Source organism: Colius striatus, chromosome 16 (assembly GCF_028858725.1).
Source record: "Colius striatus isolate bColStr4 chromosome 16, bColStr4.1.hap1, whole genome shotgun sequence".
Lineage (NCBI taxonomy): Eukaryota > Metazoa > Chordata > Aves > Coliiformes > Coliidae > Colius > Colius striatus.
The window spans coordinates 1,725,319-1,747,793 of record NC_084774.1 but is presented as its reverse complement, the minus strand read 5'-3'; the positions used below and the strand labels follow the sequence as shown (position 1 = coordinate 1,747,793).

Here is a 22,475-nt window from a genome sequence, read left to right as displayed (position 1 = left end):
AAGCATTGCAAAGTACAGAACAAATGACTTTACCAAGCTGGTTTTGTCTCTTTCAGGGGATGGAGTCAGGAAGCAGGTCTCCTGAAATGAAGAAAAAAGCTGTGAAGCGAGGACACGTGGCAGCTGTAAATATCACAGACTCACAGCCTCACAGCATGGCTTTAGTTGGAAAAGTCCTTGTACGAGCATCGAGTCCAACCACTAACGTAACACTGCCAAGGCCACCACTAACCCATGGCCCTCCTCAGCTCCACAGCTTTGCAGTATCTGCAGGGACAGGAGATCAGCAGCTCCCTGGGCAGCCTGGGACAGTGTCTAACAGCCCTGTGGGCGAAGCAATATTTCCTCATCCCCAGACTAATCTTCCCCTGGTGCAGCTTCAGGCCCGTTGTCTCTTGTCCCATCTCTGGTTACTTGGGAGCAGAGACTGACTCCCACCTCACTGCAGCCTCGTCCTGTCAGGGAGCTGAACATGAGCTGCCTACCTCAGAGCATGGTAGAATGAGATGTTATTCAAGAGCTCTGAGGTGCTGTAAACTTCTTCTTGGGTAAAGAACTGAAGTCACTTACTGGTTTCCAAAGTGGTTTTGTATGGTTGAAGTTAAGGATTAACCGGAATGTGTTTTGTGTTTCTTCACTTGGAGGAGCAGCAAGAGCCACCCCAACCTGGACAAAGCCCAAACAGTGACACTGCTCCGCACAACCTTGACAGTCCACATCAAACCCACCTGTTTGCTCCCATCCAAAAGGCAGAGTCAGAATCAAAAGCAGAAGTGCAGCCCAGGTTTCAGAGCCCTGCGGCAAGTCCAGCAGCAGAGCCTGAAGTTCATGGGTCACCCAATATCCCGTGCGTACACTTAGGACAAAGCCAAGCCACTGAATCTTTCATGTGGCCGTTTTCACAGTCCCAAGTGTCCCCGTCCTGCTCCCCGTCCCCCAGCCCAAAGTCAGGATCAACTTGAAAGTTCAGGCAGCCTTCCTGCTTTGTGTTTGCTTGGCAGTGTTGCAGAGTCATTCTCGCCTCAAGACAGTGACACTTCTGGCTCGGACTCTTCCCTCAGCGCCGTTTGGAGAGGATTATTTAAGCTGCGGAGTGTGGCCACGTATCTCAGCAAAGCATATCCTGTGTCTGGCTGCTTTGATAATCTTAGTGAGGTCAGCACTGCCATGTCTTTGTCTTTGGATCTGTTCTGCAGTTCTGTGGCTAGAAAGGCCGGGGACGCTGCGTATTGTTATTAGAACAGTGCTCATGGTGATGGCATCTCTTTAGTAACAGGAAAAGGAGCTGGAGGATGGGAAAAAGCACCTTCTAAAAATTCCTCTCAGATTGGTGGAGGATGCTCAGGGCTGTAAATGTGTTTTGAGATGTGTTTGGATCTGGAAGAACAGCTTCCTGTCAGCTTCCTTCTTGGGAAAGAAGTTCCAAACAAGGCAGCATTTCAGGTCGATGCCTTGTTCTGTTCTGAACCGAGATGGGTCACTGATGTGACCTGTCAGAAAGTTTTGGTTGTCCGTGGATGAAAAATACCATCCTTCTCACTAATTTTCAACTGAAACCAGTTGGATGATGACATTCATGAGTCTCTTGGTGTTTCTCACCCTGCCATGTGATGCTTCTTGTTTAGGAATTACCAGAGACGCTTCGGGTTGGTGGGACGATCCCACCGAAGGCAGTCTGGGATTACATTGCTGACCTCAGAACTGCACCTCATCAGGTATCCACTGAAAATCTTCTTTATTTCTTGCTCTTGAGATGCAGATCCCCTTGATCTCTCTCTCCTGCAGAGCACTTAAATCTCCTTGCTCCTAATTCATTTGTAACGATTGAACACAAACTAATTATTCAATGTTGAAGACTGAAATTCCATCTAGAAATAAGGAGATCTGATCATTGAATGCAGGAAATAGAATTCAGTACTAAGTCCACTTCAGAAGTGAAAGTTGATGCTCTGTACAAAAATAGAGGCCCGAAACTGAGACTTTTCTGTTTCTTTCTGGATCACTTGGAGCATCCAGCTGTTGAGTTTGATGTCAGACGAGCACTGTATTTCTGATAAGGACAGATGGTATCAGCTGGACTATTGCCTGGGAAACATCAAGAGAGTGATAATTGTACCACTGCTTTTTACCCCTGAGGTTGGCCCTTTCCTGCTTGATTTGCTGCTCTGTTGAAGGCTGAATTGTTCCCCTTTGCTTTTCTATTGCAGGAATTGTGTTTGATTCGTTTCCGTCCCGTGTATGAAGAGGAAGATATTTATGCCTATGTGTCTCTCTACGCCTACTTGATCAGTCGTGGTTGTTTTGGGGTTGTAACTAATACTCCCAAGAGAAGTATCAAGAATTTTTACCTGATCCCCCTGAGCTCTGAGGACCCAATTCCATCCCAACTCTTGCCTCTTCATGGGCCAGGTAAGCACAAAAGAGGGGAGGCTAAATGCTGCAGAAGCTGAAAACGTTACAATGCAGGTCATTCTTCATTGGCACAGCAAAGATTTGCAAAAGATTCACCAGCAGTTATGAAGCAGCAGATGTGAGGAGCTGACCTGTCTCTGTCTTACTCTCTGTGTGATATTATTTGGGAAATAAGGTGTCTATGGGATCAGGTTTGAACCTAAGAGGTGGCAGAATGGGTGATCTAGGGGGATATTGTGTGAACAGAGGTTATTGCAGAATGGAATTGCAAGGGGTCATCTCATGGAGTTGAGACAAACAAGTTCTGTGGGGGTCAGTCTGGAATTAGGAAGTTTCTCTTGACAGCAGAATCAGAACTCAGTCTCTCAGCGGTGCACTGTTTGTGTTCCCTTTCAGGTCTGGCGTCATCTCGGCCCAATGTAATTCTCGGAGTGATTGTTCGTCAGAACAAGAAGCATTAAGTTTATGTTTGTAATCTTCTTAGGGGCTTGTTAAAATATTGTTACATTATTATCATTATTATTGTTGTTTTCACTCTTACCAGTTTTAGCAATCAGTTTGCTGTTCTCGTTCAAATAAACAACATTGTTTTGCAACAGAGCAAGGGCTGAGTCAGTATCTTTGGGATATATGGAGTAAGGAAAAGGTGGTGGGCAGAAGAGAGGGTCAGTGCTGTGCCAAGGCCTCTGAGCCCTGGCCAAAGGGGGTTTGGGGAGGATTTTGAAGCTGCTGGGAATGCCAGCATTGGTGGGAGGATCTCAATTCCATCCCTTTTCATCCACCAGGTAAGCCCAAAAGAGGGGAGGCTAACTGCTAGGTAAAATCAGCAGCCAAAAAATCCATCTGAGACAAGTTGCTGCATCTTTAATGTAAAGATGATGAATTTGTTATAGAAAGATGCTTTTCAAAATGGGGGGGGGGGGGCACCTAAAAATGAGGGGAAGGGGGTTAAAATGAGGGGGGGAGGGTAAAAGTGGTGAGAAGGGGGTTAAATATGGGGGGGCACCTCAAAAAAGGGGGTTAAAAAGTGGGGGGAGGAGTGGAAAAGGATGGAGGAGGCCCAAAAATGATGAAAAGAGGCCTAAAATGAGAGCGGGGAGGGGCAAAAACGGTGGGAAAAGGCCTAAAACTGAGTGGGGGGCAGCCCAAAATGGGGTAGTGGAGGGACCTCTGGATTTGGGGAGGGGGTTGTGGACCCTGCATCAGGTTTTGGGGTGTTGCTGACCCCTCTCCCCCCTTTTATTGTTCTTTTAGGAGACGTCACGGGAGGTGACGTGACCGAAGATCTGTTTTTGGGGCTGTTTGTGGGGATTTGGGGTGTTTCCAACTCCCCTCCCCCCAAAGTAAACCTGCTTTAGCCCCTTCCCCATCCTTGTGTGAGCAGTGTGTGGCATTGTGATGTCATCAGAGCGTCGTTGTGACGTCATCAGAGGGGGGAGGGGCAATGGGCGCCGTCTCCCGCCAAAAATGGCCGCCCAGGCCTCAAAACAGCCCTCAGAAACCATCCAAAACCCCTGTTTTGCCCTCAAAACTCCACCAGAACCACACTTTTTCCCCTCAAAACCACACTTTTTCCCCTCAGGAGTCCACAAGCACCCTAATTTTTCCCTCAAATCTACGTTTTGTCCCTGAAAGCTCCACCAAAACCCCCCTTTTCCCCTCAGAACTCCACCAAAACCCCACTTTTTCCCCTCAAAACTCCACCAAAATCCCCCTTTTCCCCTCAGAACTCCACCAATACTCCACCTTTCCCCTCAGCTTCACTTTTTCCCTTAGTTGACCTCAAAAATGGGGTTTTGTCCTCAGAACTCCACCAAAACCCCACTTTTTCCCCTCCTAAGTCCATCAAAACCCCACTTCTCCCCTCAAATCTCCTCTGAAACCCCATTTTCTCCCTCAGAACTCCACCAAAACCACACTTTTTCCCCTCTAAAGTCCACAAGCCCCCTATTTTTTCCCTCAAATCTCCACTTTTCCCCTCAGAACTCCACCAAAACCCCACTTTTTCCCTCAAAGACCCCAATTTTCCCCCCAGCTGTCCATGAAAATCCCACTTTTCCTCTCCAAACTCCACTGAAAACACACTTTCTCCCTCAAATCTCCACCAAAACTGCACTTTTCCCCCTCAAAATTCCACCAGAACTTCACTTTTTCCCTTAGATGACCTCAAAAAGTGGAGTTTTGAGAGAAAAAAGTTGGGTTTTGTGGAGTCTTGAGGGCAAAAGTGGAGTCTTGAGGGCAAAAGTGGACTTTTGAGGGCAAAAGTGGAGTCTTGAGGGAAAAAGTGGAGTTTTGAAAGAGAAAGTTGGGTTTTGAGGGGAAAAAATTGGGGTTTGGTGGAGTCTTGAGGGAAAATGGATGGTTTTGGTAGAGTTTTGAGGCAAAAGTTAGGTTTTGGAGGAGTTTTGATGTAAAAAATGGAGTTCTGAGGGAAAAAGTTGGGTTTTGGAGGAGTTTTGAGGGCAAAAGTGGAGTTTTGAAAGAGAAAGTTGGGTTTTGAGGGAAAAAAAATGGGTTTTGGTGGAGTTTTGAGGGCAAATGCTGGGTTGTGATAGAGTTTTGAGGTAAAAGTGAGGTTTTGGTGGACTCTTGAGGGAAAAAGTGGAGTTTTGAGGGTGATAGTGGAGTGTTGAGGGCAAAAGTGGGCATTTGGTGGAGTTGTGAGGGCAAAAGTGGACGTTTGGTGGAGGTCTGAGGGGCAAAGCATGGAAAAGGAAGCAGAGGAGAGCAGCAGTGGAAAGGGCTCAGGTGGAGGCTGGAGTTTTCCTTTGTTAGGCAACAAATTCTGCATATTCTGCTTACACTTATTATGGAGGCCTAAAGTTTTTAATCTCCTTCCCCACATGGCCTCAAATCCCGAGCTTGTTCTTTTCTCCAAGAGTGGTACCCAATTGTGTAAAAATTGCCAGGCAGGCTTTGCCAGTGGGAAGAAGGAAGGAACAACACCTGAAAGGAAGGTAGGGTGGAGGTCTGTTCAGTGGAGGATATGTAGTTTCCTGTAAGGAAACCAGGGGATAGTACCTAGAAAGGCCTTCTCATACCCTGCAATCAAAAAACTTGGCAAACTTTGTGTCTCCCTGCAGCTAGTGGGTTGAACTGGAATTTTGCTCAGCAATAGGCAAGCGAGTAGTCCTGGGAGCACCTGGGACAGGCAGCGTGCTGGCACCTCACAGAAGTGGTCACTGTTGTGTTTGTTGTAATCAATCACATGGCCCTGGAGGGAACCAAGTATTAGTCTTACTTGTGTTGTAAGTGTCTTGTAAGCCTTGTGAAGCCTGTTATGTGGGTCCCTCACCTTGGGATACACGGGTGTTTGAAGACAGCACTCCCACCAGCTCAATAGCAGGCAATTGAAAGTGACAGTTTCCTTTGTTTAGGAGAGTCCTGTGGAGGCCTTGGAGCCTGAACAGGGGAGAGCAGTTGTCTGTGTCTGGACAAGAGCTGGAAGTCACTGCTTTTGGAAATCACCTGTTTTCTGCATGCCAAGCAGCTGGAGGAATGCAATTGTCTGTATGTGAAAAGTGCCAAGTGTAAATCTGGATGTTCTAAAAAATGGTGTTAATTGGTGCCTCATTTAAAACAAAAAGTGTAAGGGAGCAACCATAAATATCTGAATCCTGCTCCAAGTAATTGTCTTCTGTTGGTTTGGATGCAATGTGTTTTTGTAAGTCCCCTGGAACACAGAAAGGGTTATCCAAGCTGCTCAGTAGAGAACTGCTGACAAAAAGCTCAGCTGATGAAGACCAACAGTAGCAAGCTGCAGCTTTCTCATTGGTTTGCCTTAGATCTGCCCTGCTGAGAGGAGGTTGCTGGACTTGGACCCTGGCCCATGTGGTTAGAGGAGGGCCTGTATGTCTTGGAAGTAAGTTGAATAGGGAACTGGTCCAGATAAACATTCTCAGCTTGCCATTAGCACAGGCTGTTGACAACTTGAGTACTGCCTACAACCAGGTAGTTGGGCTTTTTAATGAGATCTGTTTTAGAAAGTGTGTAGCTGAGCTCTGGAGCACACTGTGGTAGAATACGATGGTTCAGACAGACATAAGTGTAGAGGGGTTGAAAGAGGAGTTAGGCAGCCACGTGTAGTGCAAGTCTAGTGCCAGCTCTGCGAACGCTGATGCTGGGCTCAAGCCCTTGAAGCCCCTGGCTGCTGGTATTGCTGCTTGCCTCTGGAACAGATTCCTGCCCTGCCCTGTCTCCTTATGTTGTGATGGAGCTGATATGGGGCAGGGAGTTTGACTGTCTTTGAGGGAATGAACTTTTGATTGGATCTCTGTGCAGTTCTGATTGGCTTTGGTAGCACAGGACTAATCTATGTGGGGGCTGATTCCTGGGAGCCTGCTGGGCATAGGGCAGCTGTTGGGAAGGTGCAGATAGTGCTTGTACATGAAACAAACGTTGAGGCGTGGGAGACCTGGCAATGTATTGCTAGTGTGTCAGCATAGCTAGAACTATCCTGGAAGGTCCTGGTGACCTTTCCTACATATCCATGTGGGTTTGGTGTTACCTTTTTGTCTTACCGTGTTACCTTTTTGTCTTCTAGATGATACTGGGAAAGATAAAACAGAAGGTACTTTTCTGACTGTATTCAGTGCTTGATGATGGTAATGTTCAGAGTAGTGGAGTTCTCATGAAGCTCAAGAGATGAAAACTCAATTCATGCCACGGTTTGTGTAAGGTTCTGCTGAAAACTCTGTAGCATGTCATGTGACCGAATTTTAAAATGAAATCCTTAGGAAATATCTAGGAGAATAGAGGCTGACACCTCTCTAGCAAAGTGATAGCAGCAGGGCAAAAGAGCTGTAGCCCAGGCGGGTCCAAGGGTGTCCCAGGGGGCACGGGGGCAGCCAGCAGATAGTCACCAGGGGGCAAGTAGCCCTTCCAGGCCAGAGCCCCCCCCCAGCCACAGCTGCAGGCCCAAGGCGGCGTCCCCTGTGTGCAGAGGGAGGTCAAGGGGAGCGCGGGATGGCAGAGACACGAGCCCTGCCCTTGAGCAGGGTGCACTCCCCAGGTGTGGCAGAGGGACAAGGGGGAGGGTCTCACCTTGGGCAGGGGGAAGGGGCTTCAGTGTTACCTCTCTGATGCCCCATTTCCTGCCACCTTCTGGCAATTTTACAGCTTTTAAAAAAAGTTGAGATGTCTCTTCAGCCTGTTTTATTTGTTTTCCTTGTGCTGGGAGTAGCCTTTGTTTTCACCACTTGCATGTAATACCTCAAAAGCACATTTAGAATATGTCCATATGTTATGTTTTTCTCAATATGGCCCATTCCAAAGCTCTAGGTAGAGCTGTTATCTCAGCCTTTTGTGCAGATGTTCCTGTGGAGAAGGATTCAGATTCTATCACCTGGTGAATTGTGGTTACTGCATACCCTGCTTTGTGACTTCCTTGCTTTACAAACACATAACAGATAAACCCAGGTTTCAAAACATAAATGAATTTCTCTCTTCACTTGTCTCCAGCCGCATTCCACTCGCCACAGTTACGCTGCATCTTCTCCACTCACACACACACAACCCACAAAGCTTTGACACAGAGTCCAAAAGAGTACCAGCAACCAGAAACTGAAGAACAGTAAGAGGAACTCAGAAATGAGATGACTCTTAGGCTGAGCAGGGCAAGGAGTCACTCCAGGAAATCAGCACAGAGTCACCAAGATGACCAGGACACTGGAGCATCTGCCTGATGAGGAAAGGCTGCGGGACCTGGGGCTGTTCAGTCTGGAGGAGACTGAGGGGGGAGCTCATCAATAGTCACAAATATCTCACTGGTGGGTGTCAGGAGGTTGGGGCTGCACTTTTTTTTGTTGTATCCAGTGACAGCCCAAGGGATGAAGCTGGAACACAAACAGTTCCAGTTAAACATAAGGAAAAGCTGTTTCCCTGTTTCAGTGAGGGAGCCCTGGCCCAGGCTGCCCAGGGACAGGGTGGAGGCTCCTTCTCTGGATGTCTTCAAAACCCTGCAGGCCCCAGGTGCCTCCCAGGGGCCAACGATGCCTTCTGCAGCCCCCAGGTGCCTCCCAGGGGCCAGCAATGCCTTCTGCAGCCCCCAAGTGCCGCCAGGGGCCAACGATGCCTTCTGCAGCCCCTTGGTGCCTCCCAGGGACCAACAATGCCTTCTGCAGCCCCTTGGTGCCTCCCAGGGGCCAACAATGCCTTCTGCAGCCCCCAAGTGCCTCCCAGGGGCTCCCAAGTCCCACAAGAGCCCCCACAGCGCCCCCCAAGGGCCGCCCTTGGCCCAGACACCCTCGAGTCCTGCCACGGCCAATGGGAGGCGCTGAGCCGCCGCCCTTTTCCCGCCCCACCCGCTCTCATCCAATCAGAGAGCGCCGCTCGCCTCAGCGAGGCGGGTTTAGGGGAGCGGCGGCCAATCAGCATCTCCTCTCAAGGCACGTTCCTGCTCTCGGCCAATCGGGGGGCAGCGCCGCTTTCCCGCCCTTTCCCCTCAACACGGCCAGCGGCCCGGACACAATGGCGGCCGGACGCAGGTTTATTGCGGGGTCGGGTCACAGCGGCCGGGCCGGGGCTCGGGGGGGCCGGGCGGTCTCAGGCCCGTGGCGGAGGCAGCCGCAGGGGTCGCACGTTGTCCAGGAGCTGCCGGGCCAAGGCCTGTTCCAGCTGCGGGGGAGGCGGTTATGGGGCGCGGCGGGGGCGGGGGCTCATCCCGCTGCCGCTGCCTCACAGCAACCCACACGTGCCTCATCAGAACCCTGCACTGCCCCACGGCAGCAAATCCCCCTGAAGCGGCTCCAGCTGCCCCACCGGCACCAGCAACCGCCCCCCAGCCCCAGCTGCCCCATAGTGCCCCACAAGCAGCCCACAGCCAATCCCCGCTGCCCCACAGTGACCACCGACCCACCGCCCCACCGTGGCAAAAGGCCCCACAGCAACTCTGCAGCAGCCTCACAGCAACCCCAACTGCCCCACAGAAAAACCCCCACCCCACACCTGCCCCTGCCCCACCGCTGCCTCCCCGCTCCTCACCTGCAGGACCAGGGTGCGGTTGTGCGGCCCATCATCGGGGCCCAGCTCCTGTCCCACGGCCAGCGTCACCTGGTGCTTGGGGAGGGGGCCCAGCCCAGCGCGGTGCTGGCTCAGCTCTGCAGGGTGACCAGGGGGTGCTGGTGAGGAGCAGAGCACGGGGGGACAGCACCATATCCCTTCCTTCAATCCCCCCTGCCCCACATCACTCACCCTCCTGGAAACGCTGAGGGTCAAACGGCTGCACGAGCTGCCCCTCCAGCAGGGGCCCCCCCGGGCTGTGGGGGCCATTGCAATGAATCGTGCACCCCGCAGGAGCCAGTGTCCCTGCAGGCCGCCGCCGGAGGAAGATCCCGTGCTGGGCACTGGCTACCAGCAGCCCTGGTCGTAGCCCAGCCAGTAGCCGGCCCAGATCAGGGGGGGCCTCCTCAGGGGGCGGCAGGAGGAGCAGGCGAGGCAGTAGCCCAGGCGGGTCCAAGGGTGTCCCAGGGGGCATGGGGGTAGCCAGCAGGGGGCAAGTAGCCCTTCCAGGCCAGAACCCCCCCAAGCCACAGCTGCAGGCCCAAGGCGGCCTCCCCTGCGTGGGGAGGGAGGTCAAGGGGAGCATGGGATGATGGGGACATGAGCCCTGCCCTTGACCAGGGTGCACTCCCCAGGTGTGGCAGAGGGGCAAGGGGGAGGGTCTCACCTTGGGCAGGGGGAAGGGGCTGCTGGGCATCCACCATGATGGCCACAGCTGGAGGAGCCAGGGCTGTGGGGCAAGGTCAGCTCTTCCCCGTTCAGACTCCCACCTGCCCCCCATTGCCCCCCTCCAGCCCTCCAACTGCTTGTCAGCTGACCCCCGTGTCCTCCCAGCCCCCCAGCTGCCCCTCCAATTCCCTCCCAGCCCTCAAGTGCCTTTCCAGCCTCCATCGCCTCACATTCCTGCTTTATCCTCAGTCACGTTCAGTGACTCAGTGCACATTTCCAGGTCTCTGAGATGCGCGGTAGCTCCTCCACCCTGTCGTGAGAGACAAGCTGTGTGGTTACCGGCCACTGTAGGGAAAACAGGAGGTACTTTGATGTCTTTGCACTGCAGAGCAGAGAATAACAGTGAGAGAGACTCCCAGCTCTCTTTTCTCCATGCAGTCTTTTCTTGGTATAGGGCAGTCATACATCTCGTTCCCTGTGGTTCTTTACTCCATCCTCAAGGAAAGAGAACCACTTGTACAGTAGGTCTTCCTGAGGCACATGCAGAGCAATTACTATGATTCAGGCTTTACACTGTATATTTAAACCCATTCAATCCAGGCACTTACATCTCCATATCCTGCTTCAGTCTCAAATGTTTGCGTTAAAGTATTTACTTCAGTTAAATTCTTTACTTAAGTTATAGTTACAATCTTTGGGTCATTTGGTGGGTCTCATGGTTTTATTTTAGGTGATGTAGTAGGAGTTGCTATCCTTTGACTCAGTCCCCTCTTTGATTTCTACACTACAATCCTGAATCCCTTCCATTTATATCTGCTCCAAGTCCATAGGTTCTATTTGACAAGCATTAAACTGTATAGTTTGTGGAGCCTCCCTATCAGTTACGTTTATCCATAGTTTAACTGAACACTACTTTGTCCCACTCCAGTGGTCATGATGCTGTCCCCTGGATTTCCAACAAACAATAGCCCATAATTACAATGATCTCCCTCATTTTCAACAATTAACGACATTTCTGCTACCACCACCTCATCAGTTAGTAATAGTAATGAGTGTCCTTGTTTCCATTGGATTCTTACTGCTTCTTTAAGACACAAGTAGTTTGTAGTCTGACAGACGTGCCGCTGTCCATCCTCGAGTCAGAGTCCATTGCTCCTCTGAGTCTGATGTAATGAGTCCAGTCTTTTTTTTTTTCCAGCCATTCTTACTGCTGTCTCAGTGGTCAGTAACACCTGGAACAGGCCTTGCCATTCGGGTTGCAGTTTGGTTTCTTTTCAGGACTTGATCAAGATCTGCCCTTCATGCTCGATGGTGTGGGCTGCAAACTCGAGAGGTGGTGTTTGGGCTATAAGCCCTTTTTTCCTGAGGAAAGACAAAATGACAATCCAGTATCTAATTCTTTTAATCAGTATCTTTGGTTTAAAGGGCCTTAGGCCAGGTTCTCTCTTTCCTGGGGCTTATTTCCTCAGGATCTTTTTGGTTTTTTGGTTTTTTCCAGCCTGTTTCCCCTGGCCCTAAAAGAATTCCGTTTTTGATGCCCATTCACAAGGACTACTGCAATCTCATTTGGAAATGATAAATTCTTTAATAACTGTTTAATTACTTCTCCATGTACTAATACTTTTCCCTTGCTATTGAGTAACCCTCTTCTCATGCCTTTCCAAAAGTTCATACCACTTCAGAGGCATACCTTGAATCAATATAAAATGTTCATCTTTTCCTTCTCACAGCTCTAAGGTTCTGTTTAAAGCCTATAATTTGTATGTCTGGGCCGACCAGTTATTTGGTAATCACCCTGCTTCTTTTATTTCTTGACTCATTCTTTCAATAATTGCAGAGCCATTATGCCTTTTGCCTTGAATTACTCTCAAGGCCTGTATGTAAAGGTATTTCTTTCAATTCAGGTCACACTGATACTCTGTTACATCTTAACAATTGTGTTCAAAGTTTTCCCGTGTCATGACTCTCTTCCATAGGGAAGTGGCTGGATTAAGGCATGGGCTGGCAGTCAAGATTCAAGTTGAGATTTTTCTAAAAGTTGTGGTTTTTTAACATTATCTTTTATATCAATATTCTAGAATGGGTTTAGCCACCTTTCAGCTTTTCGAGTTAAAATCGTTTTCACTTATCGGGAGGTATTTATTACTAATATCATTCCAAACATTAACTTTTCTGCTTTCCCCTACTAAGAGGGCAGTGGCAGCTTTTGCCTGTACACACTCTGGTCATCCCCTCAATACGGGATCCAGAAGTTTGGATATATACGTGCTATTGATCAGCATTCATCCCTCCCATTCTTGAGTTAACGCTCCCTCATCTACTGTGACAGACAAAACAAGCGGTTTGCCTAAAGATGACAGTGCTAACACAGTGGTGATTACACTTTGTTTTGATTCTTGGATTAGCTTTTCTTTTCCTTCTGTCCAAGTTAAAACATCTGGCTCTTCATTTAGCAATTTTGAATCTAGCCCATTTGTTTTCTGTGCATAAAAGTTTACCCACAGAGGGCCATAGTCAGTTAATCACAAACACTTTGTTAATTACTTTTTGTTTGTTTGTTTGTTTGTTTGCAAGAAGAGCAATTCCACAACTCCCTTTATTCTCTCTGGATTCAATCTGGGTTTCCCTTCACAAATACAATGTCCAAAATATCTAACTTTCTTTTTGACAGATTGCAATTTGGATTTTGATACTTCTTGCTCTCCTAAAAAGTTTAATAATCAACAAAAAAAAAATCTGTGGCTTCTTTTACCACACTGTTTTCTTTGCCTGAAATTAAAAAGTCATCAATATACTGAAGTAAAATAACATCAGAAGAAGGACTATAATATTTATTTGTTCTTATATTCTTTGTTAATAACATCAGTTTAAACATAAAACTCTCTCCTTTAGCTCCCAAGAGTTTTATTTGTTGATAACTTTGCCCCATAGGGTATAAAGTTTAATGAGATTCTGGCCACTACCGTGCCAACCAAGAGGACCACCTCTTCTTCCTGGGATCCCACCTTTAGATTTATCAAGGGCTCCCAATGGGACTTCTCATTACGAAACTCCAGACCTCTCCATTCAGTATCTTCAAAAGCCAGTAATGACATCACCTTTTCTTTTTCCTTCGACTTGGGGCATTCTCTCTCAAAGTGCCCTGCTGCCCCACACCCAACATCTCGCTGGGGAGGAAACAATCTACATTGCCTGCCCAGGCTGTCCTTTACCTTCCCACAACACTTCTTCCTCTGGCTCCTTTCGTGCCTCTTTCTTTGTTCCATTCAATACACTCCTATCTTCCTTCACATTCCAATCACACACATCAAATTTCCAACCATTATTCGACAAACTCTGTCCCTTCGCTCAACTTCCATGATCCCAGTCTAAAGTCATTCTGAGGCTAAATTAAAATTTCATCCCACATTCCTGTCAATTATCTTTTCTTTCTCTTCAAACAAAATGAGTTTCACATACATTTTAACATCAACTTTAGATTATATCCTGAACATCAAAAAAAATAACACACACTGACCTTCCTCACACACACAGACGTAGCATATCAAGGGGTTAAAACCTTCCACAAAATCTCACTCACTGATTGCAAAACATTTTACATAAACACACTCTTCACACATACAGTGCAGAGACAGCTCTGCAGGCGCCTTTAGTTAAGAGCACACACAATTGCTGCAGCTTAAATTTTTTCTTTTTCCTCTAATGTTTATAGTATACAACCTGAACTGCAGCTTTTTTGGCTACAGGCTGATAAGTGTTTAACTTACCAGCAAACAATTTGTTTTGATGTTGCCATATTACAATTTGACTTTACAAATCACACTGTCATTCTATATGAGTGCTTTAATAACAACTTCTCCTTTTGTTGGAGCTGGTTTCACTGTGCTGTTAGATCAATTCTTGTCTTCCTCAGCCCACAAGTTCCTTTTCTTTTTCAATAGACAATTTTAATTTTTTCTTTTTTTTTCCTCATTCAGGAATGTGAAGTTGAACTGCTGCGCTGAGTTTATAAAACAATCCTCTCTGTGACACTACACTTATTTTGTCAAATGACAGGGACAATGAGAAAGACGCAGACATCAACAAAAAGACCAGTCCCACTTTACTCTCTAAGTCCAAATGTCACAGAAAACAGGACAATGCATTCAGCCACCACAAAAAGTCTACTGCACTCTGAGCAACAACAACAACAAAAAACAAGACAAAATGACACAACAAAGCAACACACGTAATCATTTATATATTATGAAAGTTTTCAGGTGAGCTCACTCGATGTCAATAATTGGATGCTTGGAGACATCAAAATCTAAGGTCCACAAACACTCATGCTGCCAAAACTCGTTTCCTCATCCCTTTAGACCACATAAAACAACAGCACTGTATCCTGAGTACCCGACATGTCTTCTCAGCTTCCAACATCCTCCCGACAGACTATGTGGAGGAATGTTCACGGGACTCTTTTCCTTGTCCCTTTTATTTCCCTCAGGCCTGGCACTTCTATTTCCCATTCTGACTTCCCGAGACTTTTACTGTCACTCTGTGCTTTTGCTTTGTCCTTCTCCAGCTGTTTTCCTCGTGGAACAACAGAACCGCGGATCCGGACTCTGCACTCACTTCATACCTGTTGTACGTCTCACACACACGCACACAGAAAGTCTCAGAATGCCTTAACCATCCAGGTAATACTTAATAGTCAATTTTCTTACCCTGGATACCCGACCACCAAAGTAATACTTTATAGTCATTTTTCTTACCTTGGTCTGTGCACAGAGTTTCCTGGTTGATACGATTGTGCCTACTATTCCCATCCTTCCCCCCTGTGGTTCACTGGGTCTGCCTTCAAAACTCGGTCTCAGGATCCGGTTGGTCTCCTCTGGAACCCCTGTCGATGATCCACGAGACCGTTGAAATCAACGGGATGCGTCTTCCCGTCCTTCAGCGACAGAGGCCCCCCAGGAAGACGACTTCAGCTCCCGGACAAGCCCCCATCTGTGAGAAACAAAACAAGCTTTCTCGCGAAAGACTCGGGTCAGACTCTGCAGTGAAGCACTTTTATCAAGCGTTCTTGCAAGAGCGGGTGTCCTAGCTAGTAGGCACACCCAATAGATACAGTATTCGGCTTGTTCTTCCCTATCCCGGCCGCAAGGTCCCTCCCTTGTTTCCCCATTGATCAGGTACTCCAAGATTTACAACTTCTCCAGGCACCTAAAATCCTCCCCAGAGGGTGTCTGGTTTTTGTATCTTCTCGTGGATTCCCCCCACTATCCTAAGATTTAATTAACACTTCAAACAAACAGATGTTAGTTGCTACACAGAAACAGATAACAGTCCCAAAGTTAATTCACTGATTTAGGCTACACAGAAACAGACAAGGCCAGTTCACTGATTGATACTATACAGAAACGGTAACAGAAAAAAACCCAATTCTTTGTCTTCTCTTCTAATTTTGCAAAAACAACATCAGCATTTCTCACAATCACACAATGATTTGGAAACATCGTCGTCCAAAACGATTTGTGTGTGCATTTACTATTGAATGTGATGACCATGTTACCTTTGGTCTCCCTCAGCAATAACAGCAACCAGCATATCTGCTCCAGGTGTAAGAGTATCTGCTTCATTACCTCAGCTACGCAAATTAGGATGCTGGCTTGGCAAACAAAGTAATCAAACCTCAACAACATTAGAAGGCTTGATTAGTGATGTAAGCAGCATTAGACATGCAACCTGCAACAGAGCTGCCATAGATGTTTGGCTTTTGGCTCATGGTCATGGTTGCGAAGATTTTGAAGGCATGTGCTGTATGGATCTAAATGATCATTCCAAAGCAATTCACAAACAAATACAGCAACTTATGGACCACACTTCTAATATCAAGCAAGATGTGGGATTTTTTGGCCTAGATGGTTGAGTGTCCTGGATGGGCCTTGAAGGATGGGTACCAAGTTTGTTGAAAACTGGATTGCTTATATTGATCCTGATAATTGTAGGGTTCTGTGTATTTGGCTCTGTGCTTTCTTGTGTAAAGAAACTGATGTTGGGAATAACCAGTGAAGCATGGATTGTGCAAGAAGAAAAAGGGGGCATTGTAGTGAAATGTCTTTCTAATATAGGACATGGATTTTGTTAGAAGCATGTTTGCACAATCCAGGCTTTCACACAGACAGTCAGGTCAGCTTGACCTTGGGCACATGCCAGGAGGAGGCTGCCTGAAAACTGAGCAGCTGAAAAGAAGTAAAAGCAGGATATGTTTAACCACAGCTGTACTGAGGTTTTGCTTAAAACTAAGAGTGTGAGCTTTAGCAATTAACCAATGAGCTTGTGCCAAGCAGCAGATTGCTTTGCAGATGTAACCAATACATGTGATGTTCCTATCACCTGAATTCTGTCCTATTGTATAAATATCAGTGTGTATGACTAATAAACGAGCACTGACTCTACCTCCATGAGGATACGTCTCTGACTGCGGAAAGCTCCCGCGCATCAGATGGGCACCTGGGGAACAACTGCTCTGACTACTAAAGGCTGAGATGAAGAAGGCATGAAGTACCTCAGCTTTATCCTCAGCCTTTATCCTGTGTTTTTCTCCTATATCCAATAAAGGATGGAGATTCTTCTTGGCCGCCTTTTTGTTGCTAATGTAGTTAGAGAACCATTTCTTATTGTCTCTGGTAGCCCAGTCCATTGGTCTTCCTGTGGCCTTTGAATTAACAGGCTAAAGTAACCTCAGCCTTCTTTTCCAAGACTGTCTCCAGTAGACACAACAAGGCACGTACCTGCTGCTGTCCCATCAAGTACTCGGCTCAGAGGGATGTCACAACCCACATCCAAGCCCTCTTCTTGGATGGGCCCAGCAGGTTACTTAGGGAAAGTGATTCACACCATTGACTTGCCAGCCACAAGCCTTCTGCTGGCCTACTGGATGCTGGCAGGTGTGAGCACATAACCCAGCCACGAGGGTTGACCCATCAGCTACCGTTCACAGTCCCTTTCCCAGTCCTGTCCCTGCTGCTGCCCTCTCAACTCCAGAGAGAGAAGTGACTTTACAGTCACTTGTGCCTGTACCTCAGCCACCAGCATGAGCTGGTCGCTCATCCTGAAGAACAGGGGGATGAGGTTCCTCCTCACGATCTTGAGGTGCTTCTTGTTCCTCTCCATGGCGTCGATCACCTCTCTCAAGAGGATGATGGAGGTTCTCCTCACCTGGGTGGACTCCTGCGAGGGAGGCAGACGAGGCAAAGTTCATCCCCCAGCCCCAAACGCCTCCCCCAGACCCCTCCAGGCCCAAAACCATCCTCCCCACAGATGCCACCGAAGCTCCCAGCAGCTCCTCACATCATCAAAGAACCATGGCAGCTCTTCACAGAGCTTCATGATCATGGGCTTGGGGTCTCGTTTCTTCACGGCTCCAAACACCCTCCTCAAGACAACCAAAGCCTTCAGGCAAACTCACAGGGCTGCAGAAGCAGCTCACTAACTTTCCAAACTGGCACCCCAATATCCTAGTCCCTTCTTCCCTCACTCTCGCTCTTCCAACTCATAAGCATCCCAGCTGTACATACACAACTCTGGCTCTGCTTCAGCATTCACTTACAAACTGTTATTAATGGCAAAGATACCCCAGATGGAAAATCCCTCCTTTAAAAAACATTTCATCTTCAACTCGTTTGAAAAGCAAAGAGGATTTTCTCTATCCCTCAATGGAGAACAGGGGGGTTTCCTGTGAGATAAAGGAGGGAACGTTACATTCACTGGAGAGGTATTCACAGACTCTCAGAATGGCAGAGGATGGAAGGGACCTCTAGAGATCATCCAGCCTCACCCCCTACTAAAGCAGGTTCCCCTCGACCAGGAGGCACAGGAACATGTCCAGTTGGGTTTGGAAACCGGCAGAGAAAGAGACTCCACACTCTCTCTGGGCAGCTTGTGCCAGGGCTCCCTCGCCTCAACTTTGGCAAAGAAGTTTCTCCTTGCTCAAGTGGAATTCCTGTGTCCCAGCTTGTGCCCGTTACCCCTTGCCGTGTCACTGGGCACCACAGAAAAAGGACTGGTCCCATCCCCTCGACAACCACCCCTTAGGTATTGATAAGGACTGATAAAGTCTTCCCAGGCTAAATAGCCTCAGGTCTTGTAGCCTTTCCTTGTCAGAGGGATGCTCCAGTCCCCTAATCATCTTGGTAGTCCTCTACTGGACTCTCTCCAAGTCCAGGATGATTCCCTCCTGCTTACTTCTCCATTTCTTATGTTTCTCCCTCTTCTTGTTGTCTGGAAAGCATACAACCAAACCCCTTTGTTCTTGACACTATTTGGCTACTTAATGCCTCTTTCTTCTGCGCTACTGTCTTTTACCTGCTGAGTGCCGTAACAGGAGAGATGAAGAACTAGGTAGAACACGCTCAAAAAGGGTCTGCTAATGCAACGTGAAAAGGCCAAAGGAAAACCCTCTGGCAGGGCCTAAGCAGGTTCTATGATTTGTACTTTCTTTTTTTATTCACCATGAGATGCTTCTTTCCCATTAGTAAGATCTTATCCACATTCTGCTTTAGGCGTCAGATGCTCCCCTGCTCCATACCAAAAGCACACAGATTCAGCCAATACAAGACATCCAGGTGAGCTGACAGGATGCCAGTCAGGTAGCAGCAGCAAACACCACCTCCCCCCTAGAGTACTGCTTTCACATCACAATTCACAGTACACACTGAAGACTAAAGGCAACAGCCTTTAAAGAACAACGACCCTTCAGCCTAGGTGATTTAGACCAATGCTTCTGTGCCATCAAGCCACCGATCACAAACAACAAATAACACGGTCAGCATACAGTAGAGAACATCTAATGTCCAATAAATAGCAGTCATCGACAGCTAAGTAGCCTTGCCTATCATCATCAGACTACAACAACTCACTTCAACTCAGAACTAGAGATCTCCACAGAGAGCATCCATGGAGATCCACAACTCCAAATAATTAAGAAATACATTAGAAGCCATTTCTGAAGCCGAAGTTTCACCTAAACCCAGACAGAGACAGAAATAAAACTCCTGACAGCCTCTGCTTCCAGAAGCTCACAAGACTCACATTTTGCCTTCGTACCAGAAAAAAATGACATTTAACAAGAGCTTCTCCCCACACTTACAAATGGTACTGGTGGCAAAAAGAAAAGGTGGAGTTTTCCACGTGTTTTTTGTTAGGGAAGTCTTTTCTTGTGACTCTTCTCTGGCAGAGTCAGTCAAATATATTCCTTTTGAGGGCTTCTCATAGCGGGAATAATTACCCTGGTCATTTGACAACGCATTAAGAAAGGGAGAGACAAAATTAGCCTACGTTAATCTTACTCAATAGTTGTCTGGTCCAAAACTCCTGTTACTGGGATCCCATAAAACTGTTGCATAGTGGCAACCGCGGACTGCACAGCTTTTCCCGACTGCACGGCAGACGTGTGGCTGTCAGACGGAAGCAAGTAGCCGTAAGTTTTTAACCAATCCTGAAACAGAAAGAAACAGATGGTAAGATGCCACAGTAAGCTGGCATTAACCGATCCAAACGTTTGCTCAAAAAGTGGTGAACTAGCCAAAATATTCAACCACCTCTCCTTTTTTGGTTAAGTTTGGTAATATCATCTGAGCTCTAAGAAGGGCTAAAGACACAGTGTCATACCACTCATCACCCAGGACAATGCAGACCTGTCCACTAAAAGGCTGTCGTCCCCACCGAGTAACTGGGGCAGACTTAGGTCTTTGAGAGCACCAAAAATGTCCAAGAAGCTTCATCCCTGTTCCAGAAGCCTCCTGTGCACTCTGTCACCTTGCCATCACAAGATTTCTAAGTCCCCACAACATCACAATCACAATAATCCAGTGCCCATCATCCACTGCTGCCTCTGGACCACTTCTCCAAGCAAGGGGCTTAACAGGCCCTGGCAATCCCTGCAAACACAGGTTCAGCTTTACACTTGCACTAAGCACTGCAGTATTTCTTTAAAAAGAAAAACCAAAACCACACAACAAAGCAACAAAACACACACGAAATTCACCCTCGGACAGTTTGCAGGGACTCTGGTTAGACAGACTTTCCCACTACTAATAGCAGATACCTAGCAAACTGTCAGACCAACTCTCCTCGAGAGGCTTTGTCTTTTTTCCCAGCCTCCCCAGCTCCCCCCCGAAAATGGAACCTTAAATAAAACATGTCAAATGTGTCAAAATGCTAAGGACAGAATTTTCAAAAACACCCATTCATTCAGGGTTTTTACTTCCTTCCCATCTCTTCCTGCTCCTCACTTATACCACAATGAAAAGGAAAGTTAATTCACCGTTAAGTGCAAATGGCAATAAAACTTGACTGGAGGCTGTTTTCATAAACTTTCATGCACACATCCCAGTGCTTCTCTTCTTTATGGCCAGCACCCCAGCCCTCTGATTCAACACTTAGACCACTGTAAAATCCACATATATCCTGTAAACTATATCCATCTGACCCATGGGACACGGTCCTCAACACACAATCGCTGATGAATCACCTGCGTGCACTGCTCCCACACTGGTAGCCTGTGCAACTTGATCTAGGTGGGACCTGCTTTGTCAGGGGGTTGAACCAGATGATCTCTAAAGTTCCCTTCCAACCCCTACTATTCTATGATTCTATGACCACTGAGAGAGGCACATCTTCCCTTAACACAACACAGCAGCATGAAAGGGGTCCAAGTCAGGAGAGGAACAAGAGAAAGAGCAATCTTCATTGCTTTGTAGCAACAAAAAGACAATAAAGTCCATTGGTAAGACAGAAAGGTCTTGCTTCCAAAGCAGGAGAAAGCAGGTGCGAGGCAGCACCTGGGCCAGGCATGTTAAAGCTCACCAAGTAAATGGACATACAGTGCTATTCAATGCTGACGTTATCAATGGCTCAAGACAAAGCCAAGCTGCAAAACCGCCCGGAGACCGGACATTTGCTTCCAGTGGCTAGGCATCCAGCATTTGTCTTTGACAAACACGGTGAGGTGGAACACGCAGACCTTCAGTCTGACCAAAACAAGCTGTCCTTGAGCAGCAAGGGCAGAGGACGCCAACCAAAACAGCTCTGAGCGGGGCTGCCCTCGCATGTTGCCTTTCTCCGGCAGACTCGGACGCAGCAGGGGGCAAGGGAAAGGAACACCACACGACGCCCACACCGGCACTGAGAGAAGCTCTATGAGGAAAGCTGCCGCTCAAGAGCAGACAGGAGGGGCACGGCTGCCTTTGCCCGACGGTTCCCAACCCGCCCAGACACCGACAAGAGCTGACAGCGGCTGTGGCAGCACACCTGAGCCCAGCCTGCCACCAGCGACTAGGACCGGCCGCTTGGCAGAGCGGCACAAGGGCCCACAGGAGACGCAGGGAGGCTTCCAGCGGGCGGGAGCGCCCGGCGCCGCAGCCCGGCCCCGCTGCCCCCAGCGCTGCGCCCCGGCCCCCTCCCGCTCCCGCGCCTACCCGGCCCGTGCTGGTGTCGGCGGCGGCGCGGAGCAGGGCGCAGAGCAACGGCAACAGGGAGCCCGGCGCGGCCCAGCCCCGGCGCCGCCTCGGCGCCATGGCAGCGCGGCGGGGCTCCGGCAGCGCTCCGTCCCGGCGGCGCGGGCTGCGGCTGCGCCCACAGGCCGGAACAGGAAGGCGAGCGGCGCCGCCTCTTCCTCTGGCGCCTCGGGTGCCAGGGCGAGCGCCCGGCCCGCGGAGGGGAGGCCCGGGGCGCGCTTCGGCCGCGGGAGGGACGCGGAGCCGGGCGCCGGCAGCCGCGGGTCGAGCGCCTCTGGCTGCGGGCGGGGCGGAGCGCGGGGCTCGCAGCGGCAAAGCGGGCGCGGGAGGGGCTTTCCCCGCGGGGCTCCTGTTGTGGCCGCGTTGTTTACTGTTCTGAAAGCTCCCCCTCCCCTGTAGAGTTCAGAGAGGGCTCTGCCATTGTTATGGGGCGTGCGGGGAGGGCTCTGTGGGGCAGGGGCGCGGTGCTGGCCCGAGCCGGGCTGTGTCCTGCGCGGCCAGCGCCTCCGCAGCTGCCTCCAGAGCCTGCTGCGGGACCGGCGGCGGCGTGGGGCGGCGGGAGCCTGTGCGGAGCACGCACCGCTGGCTGTGCCATGGCCCTGGGCTGCAGGTTGGCTGTGCCACGGCTCCCTGAGCTGCAGATGGCTGTGCCACGGCCCCCTGAGCTGCAGAGTGGCTGTGCCATGGCCCCCTGAGCTGCAGATGGCTGTGCCATGGCCCCCTGGGCTGCAGATGGCTGTGCCACGGCTCCCTGAGCTGCAGATGGCTGTGCCACGGCCCCCTGAGCTGCAGATGGCTGTGCCATGGCCCCCTGAGCTGCAGATGGCTGTGCCATGGCCCCCTGGGCTGCAGATGGCTGTGCCATGGCCCCTGGGCTGCAGATGGCTGTGCCAC

General features: G+C 49.1%; 2 protein-coding genes across 4 annotated transcripts; both read right to left on the bottom strand.

Moving 5' to 3' along the window:
- Nucleotides 1–8,883: 8,883 nt before the first annotated feature.
- On the bottom strand, nt 8,884–9,927 carry LOC133626937 (interferon regulatory factor 9-like). The gene is made up of 3 exons (XM_062009197.1): nt 9,604–9,927; nt 9,394–9,509; nt 8,884–9,027 (listed from the first exon to the last, which is right to left on the bottom strand). The coding sequence occupies exons 1-3, from the start codon at nt 9,884–9,886 to the stop codon at nt 8,956–8,958; spliced, it is 471 nt and encodes a 156-aa protein (XP_061865181.1). The 5' UTR covers nt 9,887–9,927; the 3' UTR covers nt 8,884–8,955.
- Nucleotides 9,928–10,640: 713 nt separating this feature from the next.
- LOC133626917 (matrix metalloproteinase-24-like) lies at nt 10,641–21,670 on the bottom strand. 3 transcript variants are annotated; one of them, XR_009819837.1, is made up of 5 exons: nt 21,543–21,670; nt 19,413–19,561; nt 17,146–17,295; nt 14,835–15,069; nt 10,641–11,442 (listed from the first exon to the last, which is right to left on the bottom strand). XR_009819837.1 is itself a non-coding variant. In XM_062009041.1 (3 exons), the coding sequence occupies exons 1-3, from the start codon at nt 21,639–21,641 to the stop codon at nt 11,355–11,357; spliced, it is 336 nt and encodes a 111-aa protein (XP_061865025.1). In that variant the 5' UTR covers nt 21,642–21,670; the 3' UTR covers nt 10,641–11,354. The 3 variants fall into 3 exon arrangements, 1 of the variants encoding a protein (XP_061865025.1); XR_009819836.1 differs by lacking the exon at nt 10,641–11,442 and having other exon boundaries at nt 14,943–14,962; XM_062009041.1 differs by lacking the exons at nt 14,835–15,069; nt 17,146–17,295.
- Between the last annotated feature and the right edge of the window lie 805 nt (nt 21,671–22,475).

Bases quoted from the DNA above. Each gene is read 5' to 3' on its own strand.
- LOC133626917 (XM_062009041.1), bottom strand. From the start codon at position 21,641: ATGGCGCCGAGGCGGCGCCGGGGCTGGGCCGCGCCGGGCTCCCTGTTG. The intron at 19,562-21,542 runs GTAGGCGCGGGA...TTTCTGTTTCAG, and splicing joins CCGACACCAGCACGGGCCGG to GATTGGTTAAAAACTTACGG. The intron at 11,443-19,412 runs GTAAGATTAACG...GTCTTTCCTCAG, and splicing joins TTGGACCAGACAACTATTGA to GAAAAAAGGGCTTATAGCCC.
- LOC133626937 (XM_062009197.1), bottom strand. From the start codon at position 9,886: ATGCCCCCTGGGACACCCTTGGACCCGCCTGGGCTACTGCCTCGCCTG. The intron at 9,510-9,603 runs GTGAGTGATGTG...GTCACCCTGCAG, and splicing joins CCCTCAGCGTTTCCAGGAGG to AGCTGAGCCAGCACCGCGCT. The intron at 9,028-9,393 runs GTGAGGAGCGGG...CCTCCCCCGCAG, and splicing joins ACCGCACCCTGGTCCTGCAG to CTGGAACAGGCCTTGGCCCG.